This window comes from Tamandua tetradactyla, chromosome 9 (genome assembly GCF_023851605.1).
Source record: "Tamandua tetradactyla isolate mTamTet1 chromosome 9, mTamTet1.pri, whole genome shotgun sequence".
NCBI lineage: Eukaryota > Metazoa > Chordata > Mammalia > Pilosa > Myrmecophagidae > Tamandua > Tamandua tetradactyla.
Window position 1 is genome coordinate 18,610,426 of NC_135335.1, and position 24,513 is coordinate 18,634,938.

The window sequence follows — 24,513 nt, forward strand, 5'->3', positions numbered from 1 at the left end:
ACCGGCTTGCCAAGATGAGGTACTATCTTTTAGATAGTATAATTTCCCTTCTCTCTTTCTATGACCTCCTTCCATTTAGTATTCTGAGATTATCCTATCCCTTTAGTAGGTATCTGAAGTTAATATTTCCCTGGCTGTCCTGTGATCTCTTTTTAATAATTGTGTTACCATCGCTCACATTAGTGTACAATATTAGGTGTAATAAATGTATGTGATAACTGGAAGACTTATTAAGGGTGAGATTAACTAGTGTTCAATTTTTTTTCCCATTGCCACCCCAGGAAAGTGAGACTGGCACTGTTTTTTGTAAAATCTGACGTGTCCTTAATCTCCACCTCCCTTAAATCCCACAGCATAAAGAAATTATTTTTGATGGTAGAAGTTAAGCTAGAGGGTCCATGAGTTGGAGGGTGTGGTGGATAATTTCATGCGTCATCTTGGCTATATTATGGTATCCATTTGTTTGTTACTGTGAGGGTATATCATAACTGGCTTTGCATCTATGTCAGTTGATTTAATCTATGGGTATTGCATCTACAATCAACAAAGGAGAATGGCTCAATAATGTGTAGAGTCTCCTCATCCAATCTGTTGGAGGTCTTAAAAGTCAGAACTGAGGACTTCAGAAGTCAGAAAGAAGAATTTCTGCCTCTACATCAGCCAGGCAATTTCTGTTAAGGATTTCAACTTCACCATCATTGGAATTTGTGGCCTGCCCTACAGAGTTTGGACTTACCAATCCCAAGCCAATTTGTGTAATAAAAATCTGGATTATATAAGCATATAATATTAATACAATTATACATATTCTTTCTGGAGAACCCTAATACAAAGAGCAAAAATATTCCATTATACTGATATAGCACTTCTATATAACTTTTAATCATTGTTGCATATTGAAATCTCTTTTCTATCCTTCTTTCCTGTATTCCTTTCTTCTTTCCTTTTTGAAAATGTATTTTCTTGAGGAAAATTCCAGAGACTGAAAGCAGTGAGATAAAAAAGACCCAACATTTTGCTATTGATACAAATTTCTCATGCCCTTTCTCTGTGTTGGCAGCACAATATTAATGTGTCAAATTCTCTATAGTTCCCTCATTTAACAGCAGCAATAAATATTAATTAATTTCCTATTGTGTAGTAGGCATTGCCGAGGCATTTGGAGGCATACTGAACAAAAAAAGATACCTTTTGGAGCCTACATTCTAATGATCACTTACTGATAAAACATTAAATATATCAATGATATTATATCAACACTGAGAGCTGGGGAAGTGTAAAACAGTGATTAGAAGCACATACTATTGCTTAGGTGAAAATCTCAGCTCTACCTTTATCAGTTCTGTAACTTGGCACTGATTATTTAACTCTCTGTACCTGAGCTTCCTCATCTAATAAAATGGGGAAAATTTAGTAACAAATTAATTGATTTATTGAGAGAATCAAGTAAAGGAGAAAATATGCGTAAAATAAGAACAATGTCTGACATTCAGCCAGCACTCCATAAACAAGAGTTATAATTTTTATTATTAAGTACAGGTGTATTTGGAATATGGACCAAAATCTGCCATTACATAGTGTATATGTAAAGGAAGCAGTAAATGGTGAGTAAATTGAGATCAATAAAATTTCCAGAGTATGTTTTACAAATTCACTCTAAAATACTCTGGTATCAGCTTAACATCTACCCCTCGTATTTAGCCATAGAAAGTCCAGACAGTGGCACTGTGTCAGTTTGAAAATTTTATGTACCCCAGAAAAGTCTAATTTTAATCCTGATTCAATCTTGTGGAGGCAGCTGTTTTCATTTAATCCTAATGCAATACTATAGGGCAGAAACTTTTGATTAGATTATCTCCACAGAGATGTGGCACCCCAATTGTGGGTGTGACCCTCTGATTAGATGGAGATGTGTCTCCATCCATTCAAAGTGGCATTGCTTACTGGAGCCCTTTAAGAGAGGATCATTTTGGAAAGAGCCAAGAGTGTCTACAGAGTCCACACAGCACAGACGCCTTGGGAGATCCAGAAAGAAAACGTTCCCAGGGAAGTCTCATGAAATGAGGAGAGGAAGCTAGTGGACACCGCCATGTGCCCTCCCAACTGAGAGAGAAACCCTAGAACTTCTTGAACTCTTTCTTTGGAATTAAGGTATCTTTCTCCGAATACCTTAATTTGGGCATCTTCATGGCCTTAGAACTGTAAACTTGCAATTTAATAATTTCCCTTTATAAAAGCCATTCTGTTCCTGATATGTTGCATTCCAGCAGCTTACAGACTAAAACAGGCACTAAAAGAAAGACAATCATCATGTACATACCTATGTCATAATGTTAGGTGAAGCTTGCCTCATTTTGGGACTTCTACTACCCAAAGTAAATACATGATAAAACTATCAAAATATAGTAGCAGGATAACTAACTACTGACACATACCTTGACAGTGTTGGGGAAAGAGATTATGTCAAATCACCTCCAACTTCTCAGGAATTAGATTTTGGAGTGGAAGAAAGGTGTTTATTGTACAAGCCATTAATATCAATGGAAATGAACAGAAATGAAAAAATAGAATAGATTTACTTCTTCAAATATTAAAAAAATGTTTTCCCTTCTATGCTGGGGAGAAAAGAGTTCTGAACCTTGAAAGTGAAAACAATGAGTTTCCAAAATTCTTTTTCCTTGGAGACTTGTTGGAGGCAGTGGTCACAAATTAGTATCTGAAATAAAAACTTATTTGTTACTTGTTACTTCGTGCTTATCAGGCCGATGGTGTGGGAAACGTACAATTCTCTCTTGTCCTGATGTTAGCTCTCTCTTAGGCGGGCGCCATGTGACTTAAGAGTGGGGCTTTCTCAGCATCTCTGCTTCTGCTCCCCATGACAGCCAATCTCAGTCTTGTCTCTACAGCAGGTTTTGTATGAAGGAGCGTTAGCTACCCCTCCAGCAGTGATTACATTCATTTAGTAACAATGAAATAGAATCCTGGACTCAGGGCAGTTTCCTGCCCCTTTGAAGAAATAGAGGGTTTTTAAAATCTTACCCTTTCCCTGCAACAATAACTGTTTCCTGTGCCAGGAAGGTACTAGGATTTTTGCCTCCTTCCCAACAGCCTAAAGGTTTTGCTCCACAGGAGAAAAGAGTCCAGGCAGGGGTGGGGTTTCATGTCTTTTCTGCCTTCACATTCTCCCCATAACCAACAGTGGCATTTTCTGGCCTCTGCCCTGTCCCCAGTCTTTATTGTGAGCACGAGGGAACAGCCCAAGGAAAAAAGCCTGTGAGTGAATTGAACTCCTTTTATTTCTGGGGTTCTCAGAGATTCTATATTGTCATGCTATGTCACATTCAACCTTTATCAATTCTATCACATGTAAACATTTCTTCTCACTTGCTTGCCTGGGGACCACCTTATTCCTTCTGTGCTGTGCTACAGGTGGAAAAGCTCATGTGTACTTCCTTCCCTTGAAAAGGCCTGTTTATTCTTAGAATTCAGCGTTCTTGGTTGCTCTGTAACCTCAGATTCCTAATGAGTGCAAGAAGATTTATGATTTTGTCATTAATCCAGCTTTTCCTCATCCTTACAGTTGGAGTGATGCTTCTTCCAGGTTTCCAAACTGTCGACAAAAGAAAAACTAAGATTGCCTTTTCCTAATTTAGGTATACACTGTTCTGCCTCACTGCTGGTGCTATCCTAGATACAACAGGAAGTGTTAGCAATGGTCAGTCAAAAAAAAATTCAAGACAGTTCCTTTATGTAACTACTTGCACCGAATAAGATAAACTTATTTCTTAGCCCCCAGGGTATGGTTTGGGTTATTTATTATGACAGTTAAATTGAAAGATAAATATGACACGACCATCTTACATGTCCACCTCTGATGGGTAGCACCACCCATTGCAAATAATCAGTTCCACCAGGTTTAATGCATAACCCCAGGAGGGAATCTTACCTCAGATCCTTTGTAAGGAGAAACAGTCCACTAAAGCAAAAGACTTAGAATGGCCTAACTAAAATCTCCAAAGACAAGTAGCCTTTATCTTTGATTTGTGCAAAAGTGTCATATTCCCACAAAGGATAGGAAGCCAGGGAGCTCCCCAAGCGATGTGATTTTAGTGGACTTGTAGGTTTATTTCATCTGGGTTTAGACATGATAACAGTCTGTTATATCCCCAAAATATTTGTATCTCCCAATTTCAGCGCAAGAACTTGCTTCATTTATATGTTAAGTACAAGAGGTGACTTTGTTGATAAAGTTAGAGTAATACACCATCGTCTTATCCTCAGTTTTCTCTGTACCTAAAATGTTGAACTTCTTTTTCTTTTGTTAGGAATACTTTATGGTTTCAAATGTTTGACTCTCTTTGCTATTTGAGGTATAGTATTACTAAGGAGAAAACATTATTGAAGACTGACAAAAGGGAAATATGTTTTGAAGTTGGACTGATTCAAATAATAATGCTGAATCAGTTTTTACATATGTGGAGTGGTAGAAACCCTACCCAGAATCTTATCCCATAATTATCCAAAGGCAATGTTTGATTAGAATATCCATGATCAAAATTCATTTTAGAAGGATCTTTTTCAGATTGGTCATTAATGCAGGTTTTTACATATCCAGTAATTCTCTAAATTCACTTTAATGGCAATAGCTATGGATATCTAAATTATAGACCGCCTGTATCCATGTCATTCATATTAGTAAAAGTAACATTACAGACAAATCAGAATTGCACAATGTTAAACCCATAAAGGGGAAAAAAAGACTTAAAGAATGAAAACCAGAAGTGTGTAAAGGAGGCTATTGCAATCAGTGGTTCCAAGCATCTGGGATAATCTGTTTCTGGGTGGAATCTCTCTAGCTAATCAGCATGTTGTAGGTGTCATGGATCTTAGTAAATTTGTATGGAGTTCACTTCAGATGTGTTGGGGATTGAAATGACATGCAGTAAAACAACAGGTTATAATTTTAAAGAAATTATTCCATCATTTCATGAGTATGAGCCTTATGGAAGGAGATTGGACCTAAAATCTTGGGAAAAATAAATTCTCATCAGATATTTTTTACACGCACATTTTTCGGTACAGAATACCCTATATAAGATAATTCTTGATTTGTTTAATGAAATGTCTATATATACTCACTATGTACCAGGAAATTAATTAAGCAATTCAAACGTAATAACTCAATTTTTCCTCAAAACACTGCCAAGTAAGTACTATTATCTGTCCTACCTTATAGACACAGAAACTGAGGCAAGGGAAGATGAAATGTCGGGAAGGTGTATATTCAGGGTCTTAACTCTATTAGTTCGGCTGTCTTGTTCACACTCTGAGTCAAAATTGTATGTGGTCTCCATCGTCGTTACCAAGACTTCAACCTATACTCTGGAGGACAACACTTAGAATAAAGACTGACACCAGTGTATCTGGACCTTTTCTCTTGTATCTGATCCCAAAGTGCTCTAGAAACTTTAATTTTATCTCATATAAAACAGCAAGAATAATAACCACAGAGTCAAGGAAGAACAAGAAAAGTCCTTGCATATCTCATAAGATGCTCTCTTTTTAAAGTTGGGGAGAAAATCCACAGAGGTGAAGAGACGACTCCAAGATAAAAGGGAGGCAGAGACACTTGAATCCAGATCTCCTGACTCTGAGACCTGAGTCCAGTATACCGTATTGGGGCTGAGTAAATGTGGGGATTGAAGAAAAGAGGGGAGTAGGGGTTTTGTCTCTGCAATCAGGGCATAGGAGAATTCTCTTTTTGTTGCAGTCATCTTTTGGGAGATATGAACCCTTTTGGGATAAAGGGATCCACTCCAGTCATAGAACAACCCCCATGGCCTTTGGGTTTGAAGAAAGGGTAATAGAGAACCACAACAACTTCAACCTCAGACGATAAGATTGAGCATTAACGTTCTAGGAGGGCTTAGACCCCTAAGAGAAGACATGAACAAAATGTGCAAACCTTTCTGTGCTTGTCCATTGATTGGAGAAACACACAAGCTTTTTCAGCTTTCCATCTGTATGTTAGCTGCCCATATCTGGTTTTGGGGTTACTTCTTCCCCCCAAAATGGACTTACAGACTAACCTGGTAAACAAAAGGACTTGATGGAAAGATCAAGGACCTAGAGAGTAGCAGACTTCCTTCCTTGTTCCCCCCCACACCCCCACAGTGGAGTTGGGACTTAAAATGTCTTTTTTATCTAATCCTCTGTTTTTTTTTTCTTTTTAGTCTGAGAATGGTATAGCAAGTGTTAAGATAGTGGGGACTTTTGGAATGAAAAGATTCTGGGTTAAAACATGTTCTTACTCAGCCACATTGAGCCTCAGTTTCCTCATCTATAGAAGTGACTCTACAAGGGCTCTCATTGAATAATTTTTGAGTTCTTTAACTGTAGCCTCAGGATGGGCAGGAAAAGATGCAGGTTTTCCTAAAGAAGGAGGATCCTAACAGCTTCCATCACTCTATGGGACCAAATTCCATATGTGTAAGAAAAGAGATCCGATTCTCCAAATCAGATCACATCTGAATATAGCCACCCTGTTTCTTGAGAATAGGTCCGGGAGGAAGAGGGTATTGCCTACACAATATGGCCCTCCTTCCCACTCTGGGGTCTACTGGTGTCACAGGGCTCCTGTTTATATAGAATTGGCAGAGCCAATGGGAACAAAAGCAGACTGGCCTTTGAGAGGGAGGAGAGAAGAGGGCACACGGCCAACCTCTCAAATTTGCAAAACCAGCTTCCCAAACACGGAGCTCAAAGGTGAAGAGCTGAATTCCAATAGAGCTGACATTCAGAACTTTTTTCAGCTTAGTACAAGTCCCCATTATAGCTTCAGCTCAGCAATTCCTGGAGAAGATATACCAAAATTTTCTGTTAAGTCCTGCTGAACTGATTGCATCTAGGCAAAGTATCCTCCACAATGTTCCCATTGCAAGGTGCAAGGATGCTGCAGATGCTGGAGAACTCCTTGAGGAAATGCCTTCCTGAATCCTTAAAGGTGAGAATGGAAAATACTGATGGGAGTAAGGAATAGCAACTTCCTGTGAAAAAGGAGGAAAAGAGTCTAATATTTCTTGAGTATCTTTTCTGTGCCAGGTACTACTTCCGGTTTTCTCTCATGTAATTTGCATTATCTCTCTGTAAGATATTTGCAGAATATGGGTAAAATGAATATCATTGAGTGATTTGCCCAGGATTCCACAAATATTAAGCTGCAATGCTCTGCTGTGGATAGGGGCATGGTTGGGACAGAACACTGTGTTTTGCAATGTACTGACTCAAAAGCAATTCTCCGTGTCTGTATGAGAAATATTTCATAATAAAGTTAGAAATTTGCCCAGAGCTCAAAGTTGACTGAGGTACATATGAATGTTTAACTTAAATAAGTTAAACATCTTCCCCTAAAATAACACTTTCCCTGTAAGGGGTTAACTGTGATGAGCCTTTTAGAAACATGGTAACGGGTCAAATTCTATTTTATCAAAGTTCAAAAGGATTGTGCTTTGTAAATATGTCACTTAAAGACACTTAGAAATGATTATAAAATAGTTCTCTTCATTGCAATTATGTGAATTGCAAAGGGACTAGATTCATGCACAGGTGGTGTATGTTGTGCGTGTGTGTATTAACATTACTCAGGGGATGACCAGCTTATTTGGAGCTTCTGCTTCAGCTATTGAAAATAGATGACTTTCCCCAACCAAATACCCGGCTCCAATACCAACCATCTTCAGGTCCAGGCATGGAAGCTATGAAGGAGTAGCGTTGGCCAACACTGATTTGTAATATGCTGTTTCAGACACTGCTAAGTGGCTTATGTTCATTAGCTTATATAATCATCAAATCCTACAAAGAAGGTACTACTACACGTTCTATGTTACAGATGATGGAGTTGAGATTTTAAAAACTTGAGTAAAATTGACCAGTTGCTCACTGCTGGGTCAAGAATATAAATTCAAAACTCCATTTCAACTCTTTGACCCTCTTGCTATTTCTAAAATACAAGAATCAATATCAGGACCTAGAAATGTGTAAACACTTACTGTTGGAGTGGATGGTCAACAGAAACAGATAGAAATGGCACCAACCCCAGACCAGGGGGTTCTCTTGGTCTGGACATTTCCTTTATTATAAATGTTACTGGTTTTCTTATCCTGGAGGTAGACTATGAGGTGATCTCCCAGTTTTCAGGTTTTCTTATTTTTAAGGAGAATTCCTAAGGGGTTGAGTTGTGCTTAAAAGTATATAAATAGGGTGGTGTGATGGTGAGTCAGTGGCAGAATTCTCGCCTGTCCTTCCAGAAACCCGGGTTTGATTCCTGGAGCCTGCCTATGCCCCCCCCAAAGAGTATATAAATATTCCATGTATGAGACCAGAGCTTAAAACTTTTGTTGAGCCCCCATGAACATCCTTGTCTTTCACAGTAAGTTGAGTTTCTTGGCCACATTCCCAAAGCAATTGTTTCAGAAGTGGAAAAGTGTGTCTTTTGTGTACATGTTTCCTTCTGCTATTCAGGTGGAGCTATGAGGGTCTAGATCCTATTGTTTTAACATCTTTATCTGACTTGAGGAGACAAACTTAATAAGAGAACAAATGTAGACATTTCTCTACTCTGGTCATACTGATGAATATATAATTGTCAGTGATCTATGATATACCTTCAGCCAAATCAAACTATCTGGCTCTGAACTTAAATATGGCCTATGATTATCTTTTTCATAGGGGAAAATGATGACGACAATAAGTCTCAATCCAATACACAATCCCTGCCCTTGGCCACTGTCTTTTGGCCTCCCTCATATAGTCTAGTCTAACACTTCCAGACATACTAATCTTTGAGGGACATGCACACAATTAAAGGATATCTGAAAACTATAAAATTTATAATTATAAAATTAATTTATCCACTGCTGAATTATTTTGTAGCATCATAATGTAAGCACTATGAGGGGACAAGGATTTATGTTTTGTTCTCAAGCTACTGGAAGCTCTTAGTCCTTGGCACATAGTAGGTGCTCATTAAATAGGTGTTGAATGTTGAATAAAATCCATGTATGGACTTTTCTATTTCCTTATAAGTAACTTTTCTCTATTCAGTTCGAGGCATCCACGCCCACTAGAGAAGAATTAAAATTATTATTTCAAGAATGACAACATGGGGTAGGCCACGGTGGCTCAGCAGGTAAGAGTGCTTGCCTGCAATGCCAGAGGACCCGGGTTCGATTCCCGGTGCCTGCCCATGTAAAGGAAAAAAAAAAAAAAGAATGACAACATGTAAAACATGAGAGAACAATATTAACATTGTTTGTTTTCTAAAATAGTTTCTGATTTCAGAAATTATTTGTGAAAATCCAATCTTTAAGGTCCAGATATTCATAGAGGATAAATTCATTCAATTATAAAAACATACATATTCACATAGAAATTCTTGTAAAGTAAGAATTAAAGAGTCATATAGCAGTATATAAAGTTTATTGCTAAGAAAAAATATATGTCAGGGGTGACATTGTCAAGACGGTTGTATGAGATGAACCAGGACTCTGTCCTCTCATAGAAAATTTCAGCAACAAGTAAGAACTGACAGAACGATCATTCTCAAATGTCAAAAAAAAAAATGTTAAAAGTTTGCAGTGACACAGTAAATGCCAAATCATGAAAAAATGCAACTTAAAAATAGAAGCTCTTGGGTACACAGGTGGTTCAGTGGTAGAATCTCGCCTTCCATGAGGGAGACCAGGGTTCACTTCCTGGACCATGCACCTAAAAAATAAAACAACATTAGGCTGTCATGGCACCCTTGCTGACCTCCCCCTATCCTTGCACCACTTTGGTATGATCCTGGCCGAGGTTCCCAGTACATGTTCTGAGTTCTGGTTCTAGAGGAATCAGAGTAACCCTCCTATGCATACCTAAGTGCACATGTTTTTGTAACACTGTCTAGAGGAGGCCTGAAGGACTGACCTGGCACGCTCACCACAGACCACACTCTAAGAACTTGCCTGCAAGTAGAGATAACTCATAGAACCTTTGTACAGAATGCTGTAAGAAATAAGAAAATCACAGCTGCCTACGACAAAAGATTGCTGGCTATGGGATATACAGTGCAGACCTAGGACCTTAAGGAAACACTATTTTGTTTTTTTGAGAAAGGGACACTGAGATCCATGCAAAAAGGGGAATTCCTGGGGCCATGTGTGTGCACAGGACAGAGACATGCACAGAAAACAACTGGGAGGGCATTACATGTTTGCTCAAATTGTTCTCTAAACTCAGATGTTGGATGGAAGTCAACGATAAATGGAAGAGCAGACACAAGAGACAGAGAGGGAACATAAAAATCCTGGATACATACTATTTTCTGCCTCCTCCAGAAGGCAGACGTGCTAGTGAAGGATCCCAAAGATTGTGGCTAAGCCAGCAGAAGGATGTTCGAGTGGGGAGGTAGCATGGCCTTCCTGACACCTCTGTTTTGGACTTCTAGTCTCTGAAACCCTGGGACAATAAAACTTTGTTGTTTAAGTCAACCCATGGTGTGGTATTTATCATTACAGTGTAAATAAATTACAGGCCCCAAATGCAAATGGGCAAAGAGGTAGCCTCTGCATTTAGCCCATAACAGAATGGAGTTTCCATATAACGCTTCCATTCATGGCAGGAAATATAATAAATTCAGCGAATCTAGAGAGGTGTTTCCTTCTCTTTCTCCAAGGTCTAATATCAATACTTCATATGGGATGAGTGGTGGCACACGTGATGGATATAAGTGTAAAAATAAGTTATCATCTATCCATGGCAGCACCCCTTAAAGTGTAGGTCATTTAGCTTAGGCACTAATCATTGGTATATTTCCATGCTGGCATCTGCTGCAGCCTCACGTTCACAATTGTCATGAGGTCCACAATGGAATCAATTGCTGCATTCCCCAACTTCAAAACCTCAAGGACACTCATATGGATGGGTCTCTTCCTTTCTTCTCCCCACCCTCTCTCCCCTCTCCCGTGACATGTTATTGCTCATGAGGAAAGAGGGTCTTAAACTGATACCTTAAATATTAAACAACCAGTTGAACCTGGTGAGAGTGAGACTCCAAGCCTTACCTAGTACATGGCACCTCAAAGCCCTTTCTCATGAGGCTAGCCTGCAGTCTCTGCTGTTGTTGGGAGATTATTATCCTTCCAGAGTGTAATGTGGGAGTAGATGTTAAAAGCTTTTAAATGAGTTTATACCCTTTGGAAGAGTAATTGCCCTTCTAGGTTTTCTAAATAAATCGCAGGTGCCTATGCAAGATATCTATTGTCAAAGTGAAAAGTTGAAAATGGCTGAAATGGTCATCAATGTGGCCTTAGTTTGTTGTGGATGCTACGACAATTACCACACGATGGGTTGATTAAAATAATGGGAATTTGCTGCCGCATGGCTTTGGAGGATAGAAATCCAAAAACCAAGGTATCAACAGCTTTTTTCCTGACAGCAGCATTCTGATGCTGGATTGCCATAATCTCTAGGATTCCTTGGCTTGTCTCTGTCACATTGCTTCTTCTGCCTTGTACTCTCTGGATCAGTTGTCTATGCCTCTAGCTAGATTTAGCCATATAAATTAAGACCCAGTCTGATTCAATTTCATCCATCTAAATAGGATCTTCAAATACTCTAATCACAAATAAATTCTCACCTTAGATAATAAGAACTCATCTTCAAAGGTCCAAGTAAAATATGGGTACACACCCTCTGGAATGCAGACTAAGACTTGAACATGTCTTTTGAGGGCCATGACTCAATTTCAAACAATAGGCAAATGAAAAAAATCACATGTACATAGTAAAATCATATGCAGACATTAGAAAATTAGTGAAGTTATCAACATAGAAATAGGCCCACATTGTATTCAGGGGGAGTAAATCAAATTTAAAAATAGTATGTATCCGGGATTTTTATGTTTGTAAAATTGTGTGTCTCTGTGTGTATGAATGAGAGAATATCTAGGAAAGGTAATATTAAATCCTGCAAGAAAGAGTGGTGCTTTTTACATTGTTAATTGTGTTATATATTCTGGTATATACATGTATGATTTTATACTTTGGTAGAAACAAAACTTTTTCGATTTATGGCAAAAATATTATATGAAGTTTGTTTGATCTAGATACTTTCTTTGGAAATAAAATTTGTGTTTTCATAGAGATAAGCCTTATCATGATCAAACAAAAGACACTTGGCTGTCACTTCCTGATAAGCCAATCTTCCTGTTTCTTGGCACGTTACAGGTTTATGGGACAATCTTCCACATAAACCAAGGAAACCCATTCAATTTAAAGGTGCTCGTGGACAATTGGCCTGATTTTAACACGGTCGTCGTCCGACCTCAGGAGCAGGTAAGATGTCAGTGGGTAAATGATGATGCTTTTATGTTTATATTTGCTGTGTGCCCTGTAATGTGGTAGAGACTGAGGAATCAGAAATGAATCATGGGAAAGATAAATAAGTCCCTGTTTTCAAAAAGCTCATGGCCTGGAGGAGATGATCAATAAACAATGTATAATCTGGTGTGAAGTATGCAAAAACAGAAGATTTACAAGATACAGAAATAGCTCAAGCATAATCTGATTAAAATTATCTGATTGCACAAGACAGCAGTTATCAATGCACCAAGGTTCTATATCCTGATAGAATCTGTGAACAACTAGCAAAATTGGCATCACCATCTTCCTCTGCACCCCAGAAACGTTAGAACGTTGCAGTTACAGGGCAAGCACTGCAGCAAACAAAAAAAAAAATGCAGCTTAAAATCATTAGAAGAATTGGTATGCCCTGTTCCCCTTACTTCAGCTTTCCCCTGCAGTGTGTGTACCTGGCCTCTGCTCTTATCGTGGGACGCCTATAAATAGTGGTCAGTGTATCAGGTGGAAACCTGAAGGACCAAACCAGGTCATTCACCTCTGGCTTATGTTCCTAGAACTTGCCATACAGGCAGAAGCATCCTGAAGACAGCTTACATAGTTTTAGACGCAAAGACTGAAAACTAAAGGATTGCTGGCCTCAACACTTAGAGTTGCTAGCATCAACACCTGGAAAGGGAGAGAAATCTATTTCACTGAGATTTCAGGGTCATGTAGATACCTGTAAAAAGGAATTCCTGAAGTCAAAAGTTCATGCCCAGACCAGGAAGCACATTCAGAATAGATTTCACCTTGATCTGATCTTTTGATCTGAAGGCTGAACGCTGAAAAACACAAGCCAACAATATGCCAGTTTTCAAGGACTATGAAAATCCTCTGGATTATTTTATTTGTTAGCTACTTGCACTAAAAAAAAACTCTGTCACATGACTAACTTGGAATTTAGTCCCAGACAGATCAGGGACCACATTCTAGAGTGAATATATAAGTATATTAAAATGTACAGTGTGCAACCAAAGATTACAAAATAAACAAAGAATCAGAAAATGATAGTATATGCAAAGGAACAAGACAAAACTTTGGAAGCCAACAATGGAGACAAGACTTAGAATGTATCAGAAAAGAGGTTTAGAAGTAATCTTCAATATGCTCAAGGAGATAAAAAAGAAATATAGAGAAAGAACTAAGGTATGAGGAAAATGCTGAATGAAAAAAATAGGAGAATAAAAATAAATAGAGATAAATTATAAAAAGAAACTAAACAGAAATACTGCAATTGGAAAACTCAATATTAAAATAAGCAATTCCCAGGAGGGTTTCAATAGCATATTGGAGCTGACAGAAGAAAGAATTAGTGAATTCTAAGATAAAATAATTGAAATGATTCAGGTTAAGGATCAGAAAGAAAAGAAAAATGAAGAAAAGTGTATAAAGCCTGAGACCTGTGGGACACCATTAATTATTTAAATATATGTCTTATGGGAGACCCAGAAAAGTATGAAAGAAAGAAGCAGTAGGAATGAATATTCCAAGAAATAATGCAAGAACAGTTGCCAAATTTAATGAAAGATATAAATATACACATTCAAGAATCCTAGCAAACCTCATACATGATAAACTCAAAGAGAACCATGCTCCAACAAATTGTGGTTCAACAGTCAAATGCCAAGTACAAGGAAGTGTGTTCTGAAAGCTACGAGAAAAACCAATATGTCATAAATAAGGTAGCTCCAAAAGAATTGTGTCAGTGTCTTAGAAGAAACCATGGAGGCAGGGGAGTGAAATATTTAAAGTGCTGAAAGAAAATAATTGGCAACCAATGATTTTATATTTGAGAAGACACTTTAAAAAATAAGACAGATTAAACACGTCCAGACAAACAAAAGCTGAGGAATTTGTCACTACTAGACTTGCCGTATAAGCAATGATAAAGGAAGGTCTTCAAGATGAAAGGAAAAGACATGAGACAGTGGTTTGAACTGGCATAAAGATATAAAGGTCTCTGGTAAAGGTAATAATCTTACGGGTACCTATAAATACCAGTAGTATTATTGTATTGCATTTTGATGTATAATTCCACTTTTTACTTCTTTGGGGTCCTAAAATGCAAATATATAAAAAGTAGTGACATACATGTTTTTGTACACACAATGTATAAAGACATAATTTGAGACAAGTGCAACAAAAGGGAAGGGGACAGACTGGAACAGGAATATAGTTTGTGTGTAGGAACACAGTTAAGTTGGTATCAGATCTAACATGATTGTCATAAATTTATGACGTTAAATTCAAGCCCCATAGTAACCGCAAAGAAAACTGAAAAATACAAAGGGAAGAAAATGAGAATACTCAAAATGTTTCACAACAAAGAATCCAGTAAGTATGAAAGTAGGCAATAATAGAACTGAAGAACAAAAATGGTTTTTTTTTGTGGCAAAATAGAAAACACAAGAGAAATTAGGAAATATTTTGACAGCACAACAAACCAAAATATATGGTTTGCAGTTAAAGTCATGCTGAGATGGAAATTTATATCTCTAAGTGCTTACATTAAAAAAGAAGAAAGATCTTATTTCAGAGATAGAACCTCACAACTGGAGGATCTAGAAAAACAGGGTCAAAGTATACCCAACACAAGCACAAGGAAGGAACTATAAATAGAGTGGAGAAAAATGAAATTGATAAATAAAAATAAACAATAAGGATAATCAACAAAACCAAAACTTGGTCCTTTGAAAAGATCAATAAAATTGACAAACCATTAGCTAGATTGAGAAAGAAAAAAAGAGAGAGGATACAAAAAACTAAAATCAGAAATGAAAAGGATTTTAAGAGGATATTAGTAACAAATGTACACCAACAAATTAGAAACCATAGCTAAAATGAAAAAAAGTCCTGGAAACACCCAAACTACCAACCCTGACTCAAGAGGAGATAGAATATATAAGCAGACTAATAAAAAGCAAAGTGATAGAATCAGTAACCAAAAACCTGACAACAAAGAAAAGCCCAGGAACAAATGGCTGCACTGGTGAATTTTGCCAAACATTCCAATAAGAATTAATAGCAATTGTGCTAGAAACTCTTCTAAAAGATGAACAGGTTGTGTAACACACAAAGTTGCAGAGTACAAGAGCAACACTTAAAATTTAGTGGTATTTCTATTCACTGATCATGAACAATCTGAAGGGGAAACCAAGGGAAAAAATCCATTTGCGATAAGAAGCAATAGAATCAACTGTTTATGGGTAAATTTAACCAAGAATGTTAAGGACTTGAACACAGAAAAATGCATAGCATTTGCTGAAAGAAATTAAAGATGACCTGAATAAATAAGTAACTCTGTGTTTATGGATTGAAGACTAAATACAGTTGTGATGTCAATTCTACCTAGAGTGATTTACATAATCACTGTAATTCCAATAAAATATCACTAGTCTTCTTTGCAGAAATGGAAAAGCCAATCACCAAACCCATATGGAAGGATGGGGGCCCCAAATAGCCAAGCCCTCTTTATAAGTAGGAGGACTCACATATCCTGATTTTAAAACTTATACAAACGCACAGTAATCAAAATAGCATGGTATGACACATAGTCAGACATAGAGAATAATGGAATCAAACTGGGTATTCAGAAATGAACCGTCATCTCTGGCCAACTGATATTTGACAAGGATGCCAAGTTCAATTAATGAAGAAAGAATAGTCTCTTCAACAAATGCTGCTGGAAATACTGGATACTGTAGGCAAAAGAATGAAGGTGGATCTCTCCATTATGCCATATACAGGAATCCACTCAAAATGGAGCAAAGACCTAAATATAAAAACCAAAACTACAAAGTTCCTAGAAAAAAACATAGGGGAACAACTTCTCTAAAAGCTGTGTGTTAGGCAATGATTTCTTAGACTTAATACCAAAACCACAAGAAACAAAGGAAAACACAATTTTGACTTCAGAAAAATTTAAAATTTGTTATCAAATAACTGTATCAGGAAAGTAAAAAGACAAACTACAGAAGGCAGAAAATTGTTGGAAACCATGTCTCATAGGGTTTAAGAGTAAGTATGAAGAACGTTTCCAAGTCACCAACAAACAACTTAAGAAATGGCCAAAAGACTTGAATAGATATTACTACAAAAAAGACATGCAAGTGGCCAATAAGCATGTGAAAACATGCTCAGCATCACGGGCCATTAAGGAAAATGTAATATGTTTGGAGAGGATGTAGAGAAATAAGAACTCTCATACATTGTTGGTGGGAATATAAAATGATTCTTCCCTTCTGGAAAACAATTTAACAGTTCCTCAGAAAGTTAAATATAGAATTACCCTATGACTCAACCATCCCACTTCTAGGAATATGCTCCAAATAATTGAAAGCAGGAACTTGAACTGATATTTGCATACTGATGCTCACAGAGGCGTTATTCACAGTTGTCCAGAGTTGAAAGCAACCTAAATGTCCATCAAGAGATGAATGGATAAAAAATGTTATATAGACATATAATGGAATATTTGGCTGTAAACATGAATGCAATTTTGATGAATGCAGCCATGTGGATGAACTCTGTACTACCTGTACGATTTTACCATAAACCTACAACTGCTCTCATAAAAATACATACATACATACATACATACGTTCTAGATGTGGCAGAGATTATGGGAGATGCTGATAGAAACTTACAGGTAAGTCTTCCATCTGAAATGATTTTTAAAATAAATTTATTTTTGTCAAAATGATAAGAATGAGGGCGGGCCATGGTGGCTCAGCAGGCAGAGATCTCGCCTGCCATGCCAGAGACCCAGGTTCGATTCCTGGTGCCTGCCCATGTTTAAAAAAAAATGAAAAGGAAGAGAGGGCATTCTCACCAAACAATATATTAAGGCCAAAGATGTGGAAGTATGAATCAGCTCAGTGAGTTAGAGTGACCATAATGAGCAAAACCATAATGCTAGAATTTCTGTACACATTTTAGATAACGCCCTTAAAAAATATTCATGCTAAATAGCTAATACCTTTCAAGACACAATTCACATTATTGTTTTAAAACATCCAGTGAAACAAATTAGAAAAACACAAATATCATACAAATTCAATTGAATGTTAAGTGACTAAACAATATTTACTATAAGACATTTTTATTAATGATAAAAACTGAAAATGAAATCAAATGATGTGTTTTTAAGTTTTAAATGTGATCAGTGTTATTGCTGACTTGAGCACATTTTGTACAACATTTCCCAAGTTTTAAAATAACTTTGCTGATTCTGTCCTAACTGGGGTAATATTACCCTCTGTCTCTTTTCCTCCAAATAATCAATAATTTGAGGAGAGGTTTCTGAGTAAGTGATTTGTTTATTTTTCTGGAATACAATTTAATTATTTTAATGTTTAAATGAAGCATTTTTAATTTGGGTCTTCTTTTACCTTGATTTCATTATGTATAGAAGGAAATTTTAGTCCAGTCATCTGTACAGAATTTAATCCCATCATGTTCATGGTATGTATGTTCTGCAATTCTTTGAATTATACAAATTTTTTCTGCTAGTAGAATTTTCCCTTGTAAATTGCTTTTATTTTCTTCTTGCTAAGATTATGGAACAATAGTCAAAAGATTCCTAAATGTTTCTACATTTGACTTGGAATTTTAATGCAATATATGGCTAGAAAATGGTATCGTTCTGCAGTTTTCCAATGTAAATTGAACTCTTGAATCTCTGATCTTGATCTCTGATTCAAATGATTTAGAAATAATGATATATACCAATAAAAATACCAATATTTTAGTACTTAAAAATATCACAGTATAATATAATCCTAAAAATCAGCATTGCCATCATGAAATATAAGGAATTTTATTTCCCCTTTCCTAATGCAATTAGGAGATGACAGATGACCTTGATCATTACACCAATACTTACCAAATCTACTCCAAGGACCCCAAGAACTGTCAGAAATTGCTTGGATCATCAGATGTCATCAATTGGAAACAACATTTGCAGATCCAAAGTAAGAAGAGTGGGCTACGTGCTGTGTCCTGAGACGGACCTGTTCTTCCATCCCCCTAATACCTATACCTCCTTCCTCCAAGCTCCAGACACTGAGCCTTCTGTCCATTATATGTCTGTTTTCTGACTCACTTGCAACTATATCTGTAAAGGGAAAAAAATCTCAATGCGTGGAAAGAAAGGATTTCATACAGGGAACCATAATAAAATTTCTGGGTAGCCAATAAGTTGACGATATATTTTGTAGACATATACAGGATCCCTTAAGATGATTCAGTATAGGCACAGAACTTCCCTTTGGGGCTTTCCAGTTCTGGAATAAGAAAGAGAACTTATTCTGCATAGAGTACCTTCCAGGTCACCACGGATAATTGTAGTTCTGTGCATGACCTCCGGGGTCAGACTAACTAGTACAGTGACTTTGTTTTGCCTAATATTGCGTGTTACATGATCGTGGCCAACTGACTTATCCTTTCTGAGACTCATGTTCTTCATCCATAAAAATGAGACTAGTAGTAATATCTAAAACTCTGAAAAGATTAAATGAAATCCTGAATGGAAATAGCTTATCACAGTACCTGAATGTATCAGTTAGTGTTTGCTGCATAGTAAACCAGAAGTTAAAACAATAAACATCTATTAGCTCGTAATTCTGTGAATCAGCAGGTAGCGTTGGGCTTTGCAAGACAAGTTCTTTTGACGGCTTTGCCTCAGTTTACTCATGCAGCTGCAGTCGGCTGGCAGGTGGACTACGGAGGTTGTCTGTTCCATAATGACCTCACTCATGTGTATGAACAATGTTCTCGCTGACAGTGAATGCTGTTGGCTGTGGAGGATGTTAGGGCGACAGGCTTGCCTAGGCCTATCCATATGGCAACGAACTAGAAAGAGAGGGCAAGCACCAGTGTGCAAGCACCGTTAAACCTCTCCTTGTATCATATTTGCTCTTGTTTCATGGATAGACGCCAAGACACCTGGCCAAGGTTACATTCATTGTAGGATGGGACTATCCCAAGGGTCTTAGTTGACCAACACTGCGATGACAAATTGCACAAAACTGTTTTGTTTTTAAACAACAGGAATTTATTGGCTTATAGTTTGGATGTTAAAAGTCCCAAATCAAGGTATCAGCAAGCCATGCCTTCTCTCTGAAATTTAGCATTCTAGTGGTGGTTTGTCGGCAATCAATCTATTTGTCCATGACATGACCATCTGTTTCCTTGGCCTCTCCCTGCAGCTTTCTACTTCCCTGTCCAATTTCCTTTGCTTGGAAGGACTTTGGCCATATTGGATTAAGCATTACCTTCATTCAGTTTGGCTGAATATTAAGTGATGACATAATCAAAGACCGTACTTATAAGTGGATCCACTCCCATAGGACTGGAGGTTACATGGTTTAATCTTCAAAGCTAGGAATGGGTATAAGGAGGTGTGAGCCATTACCGTAACAATTTGCCATTCCTGGGTCATATTCAGTGGTCATAAATGGTGGCTACCATATTTTATGACTCATATTCTTGATTATCATAATTGCTTGGTACGTAATCTGGAAAACTTGGTGCTGGTGTTGATATTGCTACCAGGGTATGGGCATTGCTGAATCAATCCCTGGCATGTTTTCTTTTATGTAAAATAGGAGAAATGCACAAATCCCACTACATGACTTTGGCCTCACAGCAGTGCTACTGCAAGCCTGGAACTGAGGTTTTCTGACTCTGAATCCCAGACCCTTTTTACTCCCATAGAGAGCTACTCCATAGGATACACTTAAACAATTACTGCTCTCATTTTAATTCCATCTAGGTTCACAAACCACCCTGAATGAGATGATACAAAGTCTTGCTTTCACTAAATCCTTCAAGGTCAAGCACACACAAAGCTTTCTCTATATGATGCCTGAAACAACAAAGAAACTGGTTCCTTCCCTGTTGGATGAAAAGAATTTAAAGCCCACAAGCATTAAACCCAAAGCCATGTGAGTTTGATAAAAGCCACTCTGTACCACCTACATCTTTTCCTAATCAAATCATCTCTTAACTTCTCTCCCTACTTTCACTCTGATCACCCTACAACACATTTTCTCTGCAAAGCAACCAGAATAATATATTTTAACAATGTAATTTATATTATGTTCCTTACCAGCTTAAGAGACTTTGCCATTTCACTTCTCATCTTGAATAAAATCCAAACACCTCAAGGCTCTAATCAGGTGTCTGTCTAACTCTCTGATCTAACTCATCTTTCCTTCTCAGTTCCTCCAATGCAAATGGCCCTCTCTCTCTTCCTCTATCATCACAGGCTTATCCAGACTCAGGGACTTTGCATATGCTGTTTCCTCTGCCTACTCTGTCTCTCGAGCAAATAGAGGTAAGAACAAACTTAAGGCTCCATATTCATGGATTCTGCTTTTTTTCTTGGCCCTTCCACAGCAATCATGAGATGTTTAAACTCTCATCCCTGGATGTCACCCATGCTGCCTTGGTGAACAAATTTTGGCATTTTGGCGGAAATGATTGGAGCCAGAGATTCATTGAGCGCTGTATCCGGACCTTCCCCACTTTCTGTCTGCTGGGGCCTGAGGGGACCCCTGTGTCCTGGGACTTGATGGACCAGACTGGAGAGACGCGGATGGCAGGCACCTTGCCTGAGTACCGGGCACAGGGCCTTATCTCCCATGTCATCTATTCCCATTCCCAGGCTCTGCATGAACTTGGCTTCCCCATATATTCTCATGTAGACAAGAGCAACAAAATTATGCAAAAAATGTCTCACCGTCTGCAGCACGTCCCCATGCCCTGTGACTGGAACCAGTGGAACTGTGAGCCTCTGTGAAGTTGATCCTGAGACCAGGACAGCGTCAGGCAGTCCTGAGTATGTGGTTGGAGATCTGACAGGGGATCCAGAGAAAGAATAAACTGTAGTCACTGGTAAAGGAGTGGGAACTATTTGGGCTCTGGAGAAGCAGTAATGATAGCTGAACGGAACCACAACTATCTCTGTCTTCAAATTGCTCCTGATCATTCCAGATTTCTGTGATTTTCTTTCATCAATTACATGTTGTTCTATATTGCTTCTCCTAAAATTACTAGTGAACAGTGGGTAGAAACTTGCCAAGGTTGCCAGGAGGTGGTAATATTTTCTGGACACTATGGCTTCTTCTTTCTTCTGTCTATCAACTTTTTTTTTAGTGATCAGAGGGTGAACTCTCTTCCACAGGTTTTTAGAGATTAGCCTTTCCTCTTTGATTGCTGCTTCAAGGATACATTAAATATATCATTCCAATGTACATGAGATATTACTGTAAATATATATATTTATAAGCATATTTATGATACAACAAGAAGAGTTATTTAGGTAAAGACAAATATTAACATGCCCTTTTCCCACCTCCATTCCATGGAAAAGGATCCAATATTGTTTTTAATGCCTGAGTTTCTTAAACCCAGTCCCCAAACAATAAAGACATTTTGTGTTTGACTGTACAAGTTTAAGCTAAGTGATCCATCAAGGTGAGGGCATTAGGTGAGGATATGGAGAGGGGAAAATGGGGGGACCAGGATGGCAGATATTTACTGAGAAGAGGCAGTGGTTATAGGGAAGGTGAGTATGGCATGGTTAACTCCTGTCCTTCCTGATCTCAGCACACTATCCAGTATGCCTAAATTCTGTGCTATTTAGACAATCATTTCAAGGGAAAGTCTGCTTATTGGTTCAATATATCAGGAGAGATATTCATCTTGGTTGGCACAGGTTGGCTGCAGTAGTTTCCCTTCCCAACACTACTTGAGAAAGAGCTTTCAACAGCAGAGCTGGCCAGAAAAGAGAGTATTAGAAGGAAAGTGACCTCCCAGATTAGAACCTGTTCCTTTATAGTCCAGTTTAGTCTGAGAAGTAGGGAGGAGGAGAGTTTTTGCTGTTGCTATTATTATATCATAAATCCTAAGGTTATCAATTCTACATCTCCATATGCTAATTAAGGACCCTTGGAGAACTTTCTTCTTCAGTGGATGATGCAGGGCTATCACTTCTGCTCTGGCCCAAAGCTAAGAAAAATGGCAAAAAGCCAAGTATTATACCAATGCATTCAGCTTCTAAATTATATTAGTCCACTTTCAAGGCATTAAAAAATTTCCATTTCTAACACTTACATTTAAGTAGTTTATAAATAATGTTTTTTTCAATTAATAAATATAATTAAACACTTTAAAATATTTTAAGTTGTATGTGTAGATTTTATTTCTCTGTTAAGGACTTCAATTTCTAGCAATGAATGAAATATTATTAAATACTTGGTAATTCTTATCATTACAATAAAACAGTATTATAAAATTATATATAAGTGACCCACATTAGATCCGTAGATACAAACAGCTAAAAAATTTACAATGGAAAAAATATTTCATGCAAATAGTGAACAAAAGATAAATAGACTGAGTCAAATACTGTTACAAGATGATCTCATTTAGGAAAAACTTGGAAGAAAACTGGGGTCTGGATTGTAAGCTCTTATAGCAGTCATATTTAGTCCAGAGCAGTAATTGCTATTTCTGGACTTTGAGAGGCTGTTATATATATATATAACCTGGTATTTAGAAATAAGAATGAAGCTAATCAGGCTGGGATTAAGGTAAACTCAGAATACAGGGGTAAGAAAGACATCATCTATGTGTTAGGGTAATTTTCTAGAAACCTACAACCTCCAGAAAACTCCTGAAACACAGAGGGACCAGCCTTTGCAGAACATCAACTAGTTCAATTCTCCTACCCCATGTTACCAACACCCCTTTCAACATGAAAAAGTTAGAATAGCCTTAGCCCAGATACCCCTAAAGAGTGGGAGAAAGATCAAAGGCGATGGTGGAGTTATACAGAGAAAGTCGGGTTTAACAAATGAGTATGAATGCTGAATCATTATATTGATATTTCTTTTAGCCTCCAGTACCTTAGAGCAGCTAGAAGTAAAAACCTAAAATTGTGGAATTGTAACCCATACCAAACTCTGAAATCGGTTCTGAAACCAATTGTTGCGATGTGTTTTGAAATTTATTGCTTTTTTTGCATATATGTTTTACGTATGCATATATGTATGTATATATATATGTATGTATAAATGTATACATTTTTGTCACAAAAAAAGAAAAACGTCAATTGTGATGGTAAATGCACGGCAAGTGATGATATTGTGAACTACTGATTGTACACTTTGGATGATTACATGCTATATGAATATATAATATATATCAATAAAAAAAATTTGAAAAACTGTTACAAGAAATGACAAGGATACTATATACTGATAAAAGAGTCAATTAAACAAGAATATTTAACCATAAAAATGTGTATGTACCCAGGACTTTCGGGAAGATGGGAGAATGGGATAGGCTGAGTTCATCCCTGCTCCAGAGAAAAGACCAGGAGAGCAGTTCCAGGGTGTAAGTTATCTGGGAGGGTCTTCTATACCACATAGCGAGGTCCTGGTTGAGAGAAACAGAAGATTTGAGATGCAGAGAACTGGAGACCGGCCAGCTAGTGCAAACAGCCTAGAGCGTCCATTTCCAGATGAAGCGTGGAGTCGTCAGGAGTGTATGGTCAGGGAGATGGGACTAGGAGTTAAGACAAGCCGCATCCTTTGAATGAGCTACCCTCACGTGTGCCGCAACTCCCCCCACACCCCACACACCTGAACCCTGTCATCCTCTCCCCACCTGCGCTCTAAGCACTCCTGCCCTGACCCCCAGCCCTGCTCATGTGTGCGAGCCTGTCCCAGCCTGACCCACCTTAACCAGTGAAAGCACACTTGCTCCATCCCTCCTGAGATCCTCCTACTGGCTCCTCAACCCCCACCTCGTTTCCCTGCATACCTGGGGCACACCTGCCCCCAGCCCATACAGTTGCTCAACCCCATCTGGGCCCCTCCTTGAGCTCTGAGCACATGTGCATAAGCATACAGCCCCCAGAAGTGTGCACGCGCACACACCCACTCACCCCATAGCCCATCAGCTCTGGGCAAGTATTGACCTGTGCACCAGGCCACACCTACTCCCAGCCCACACAGGCACAATCTTATCCATCTTCTCCTGAGCTGTGCGCACGTGCACATCA

The 24,513-nt window shown here is 38.0% G+C and overlaps 1 protein-coding gene across 1 annotated transcript; it reads left to right on the forward strand.

The window, feature by feature from the left end:
• Positions 1-6,753: 6,753 nt before the first annotated feature.
• Positions 6,754-23,752, forward strand: LOC143646812 (glycine N-acyltransferase-like). Its single transcript, XM_077116180.1, has 5 exons — positions 6,754-7,003; positions 12,267-12,374; positions 18,286-18,412; positions 20,215-20,386; positions 20,841-23,752. Exons 1-5 carry the CDS (start codon positions 6,926-6,928, stop codon positions 21,241-21,243), a joined length of 888 nt encoding a protein of 295 aa, XP_076972295.1. The 5' UTR covers positions 6,754-6,925; the 3' UTR covers positions 21,244-23,752.
• Positions 23,753-24,513: the final 761 nt, after the last annotated feature.

What these genes read in the sequence shown, in the direction of transcription:
- LOC143646812 (XM_077116180.1), top strand. Translation starts at nt 6,926, where the DNA reads ATGTTCCCATTGCAAGGTGCAAGGATGCTGCAGATGCTGGAGAACTCC. An exon ending in GCCTTCCTGAATCCTTAAAG is followed by an intron (nt 7,004 to 12,266) that starts GTGAGAATGGAA and finishes GGCACGTTACAG; the next exon opens with GTTTATGGGACAATCTTCCA. An exon ending in ACAACATTTGCAGATCCAAA is followed by an intron (nt 18,413 to 20,214) that starts GTAAGAAGAGTG and finishes AATTCCATCTAG; the next exon opens with GTTCACAAACCACCCTGAAT.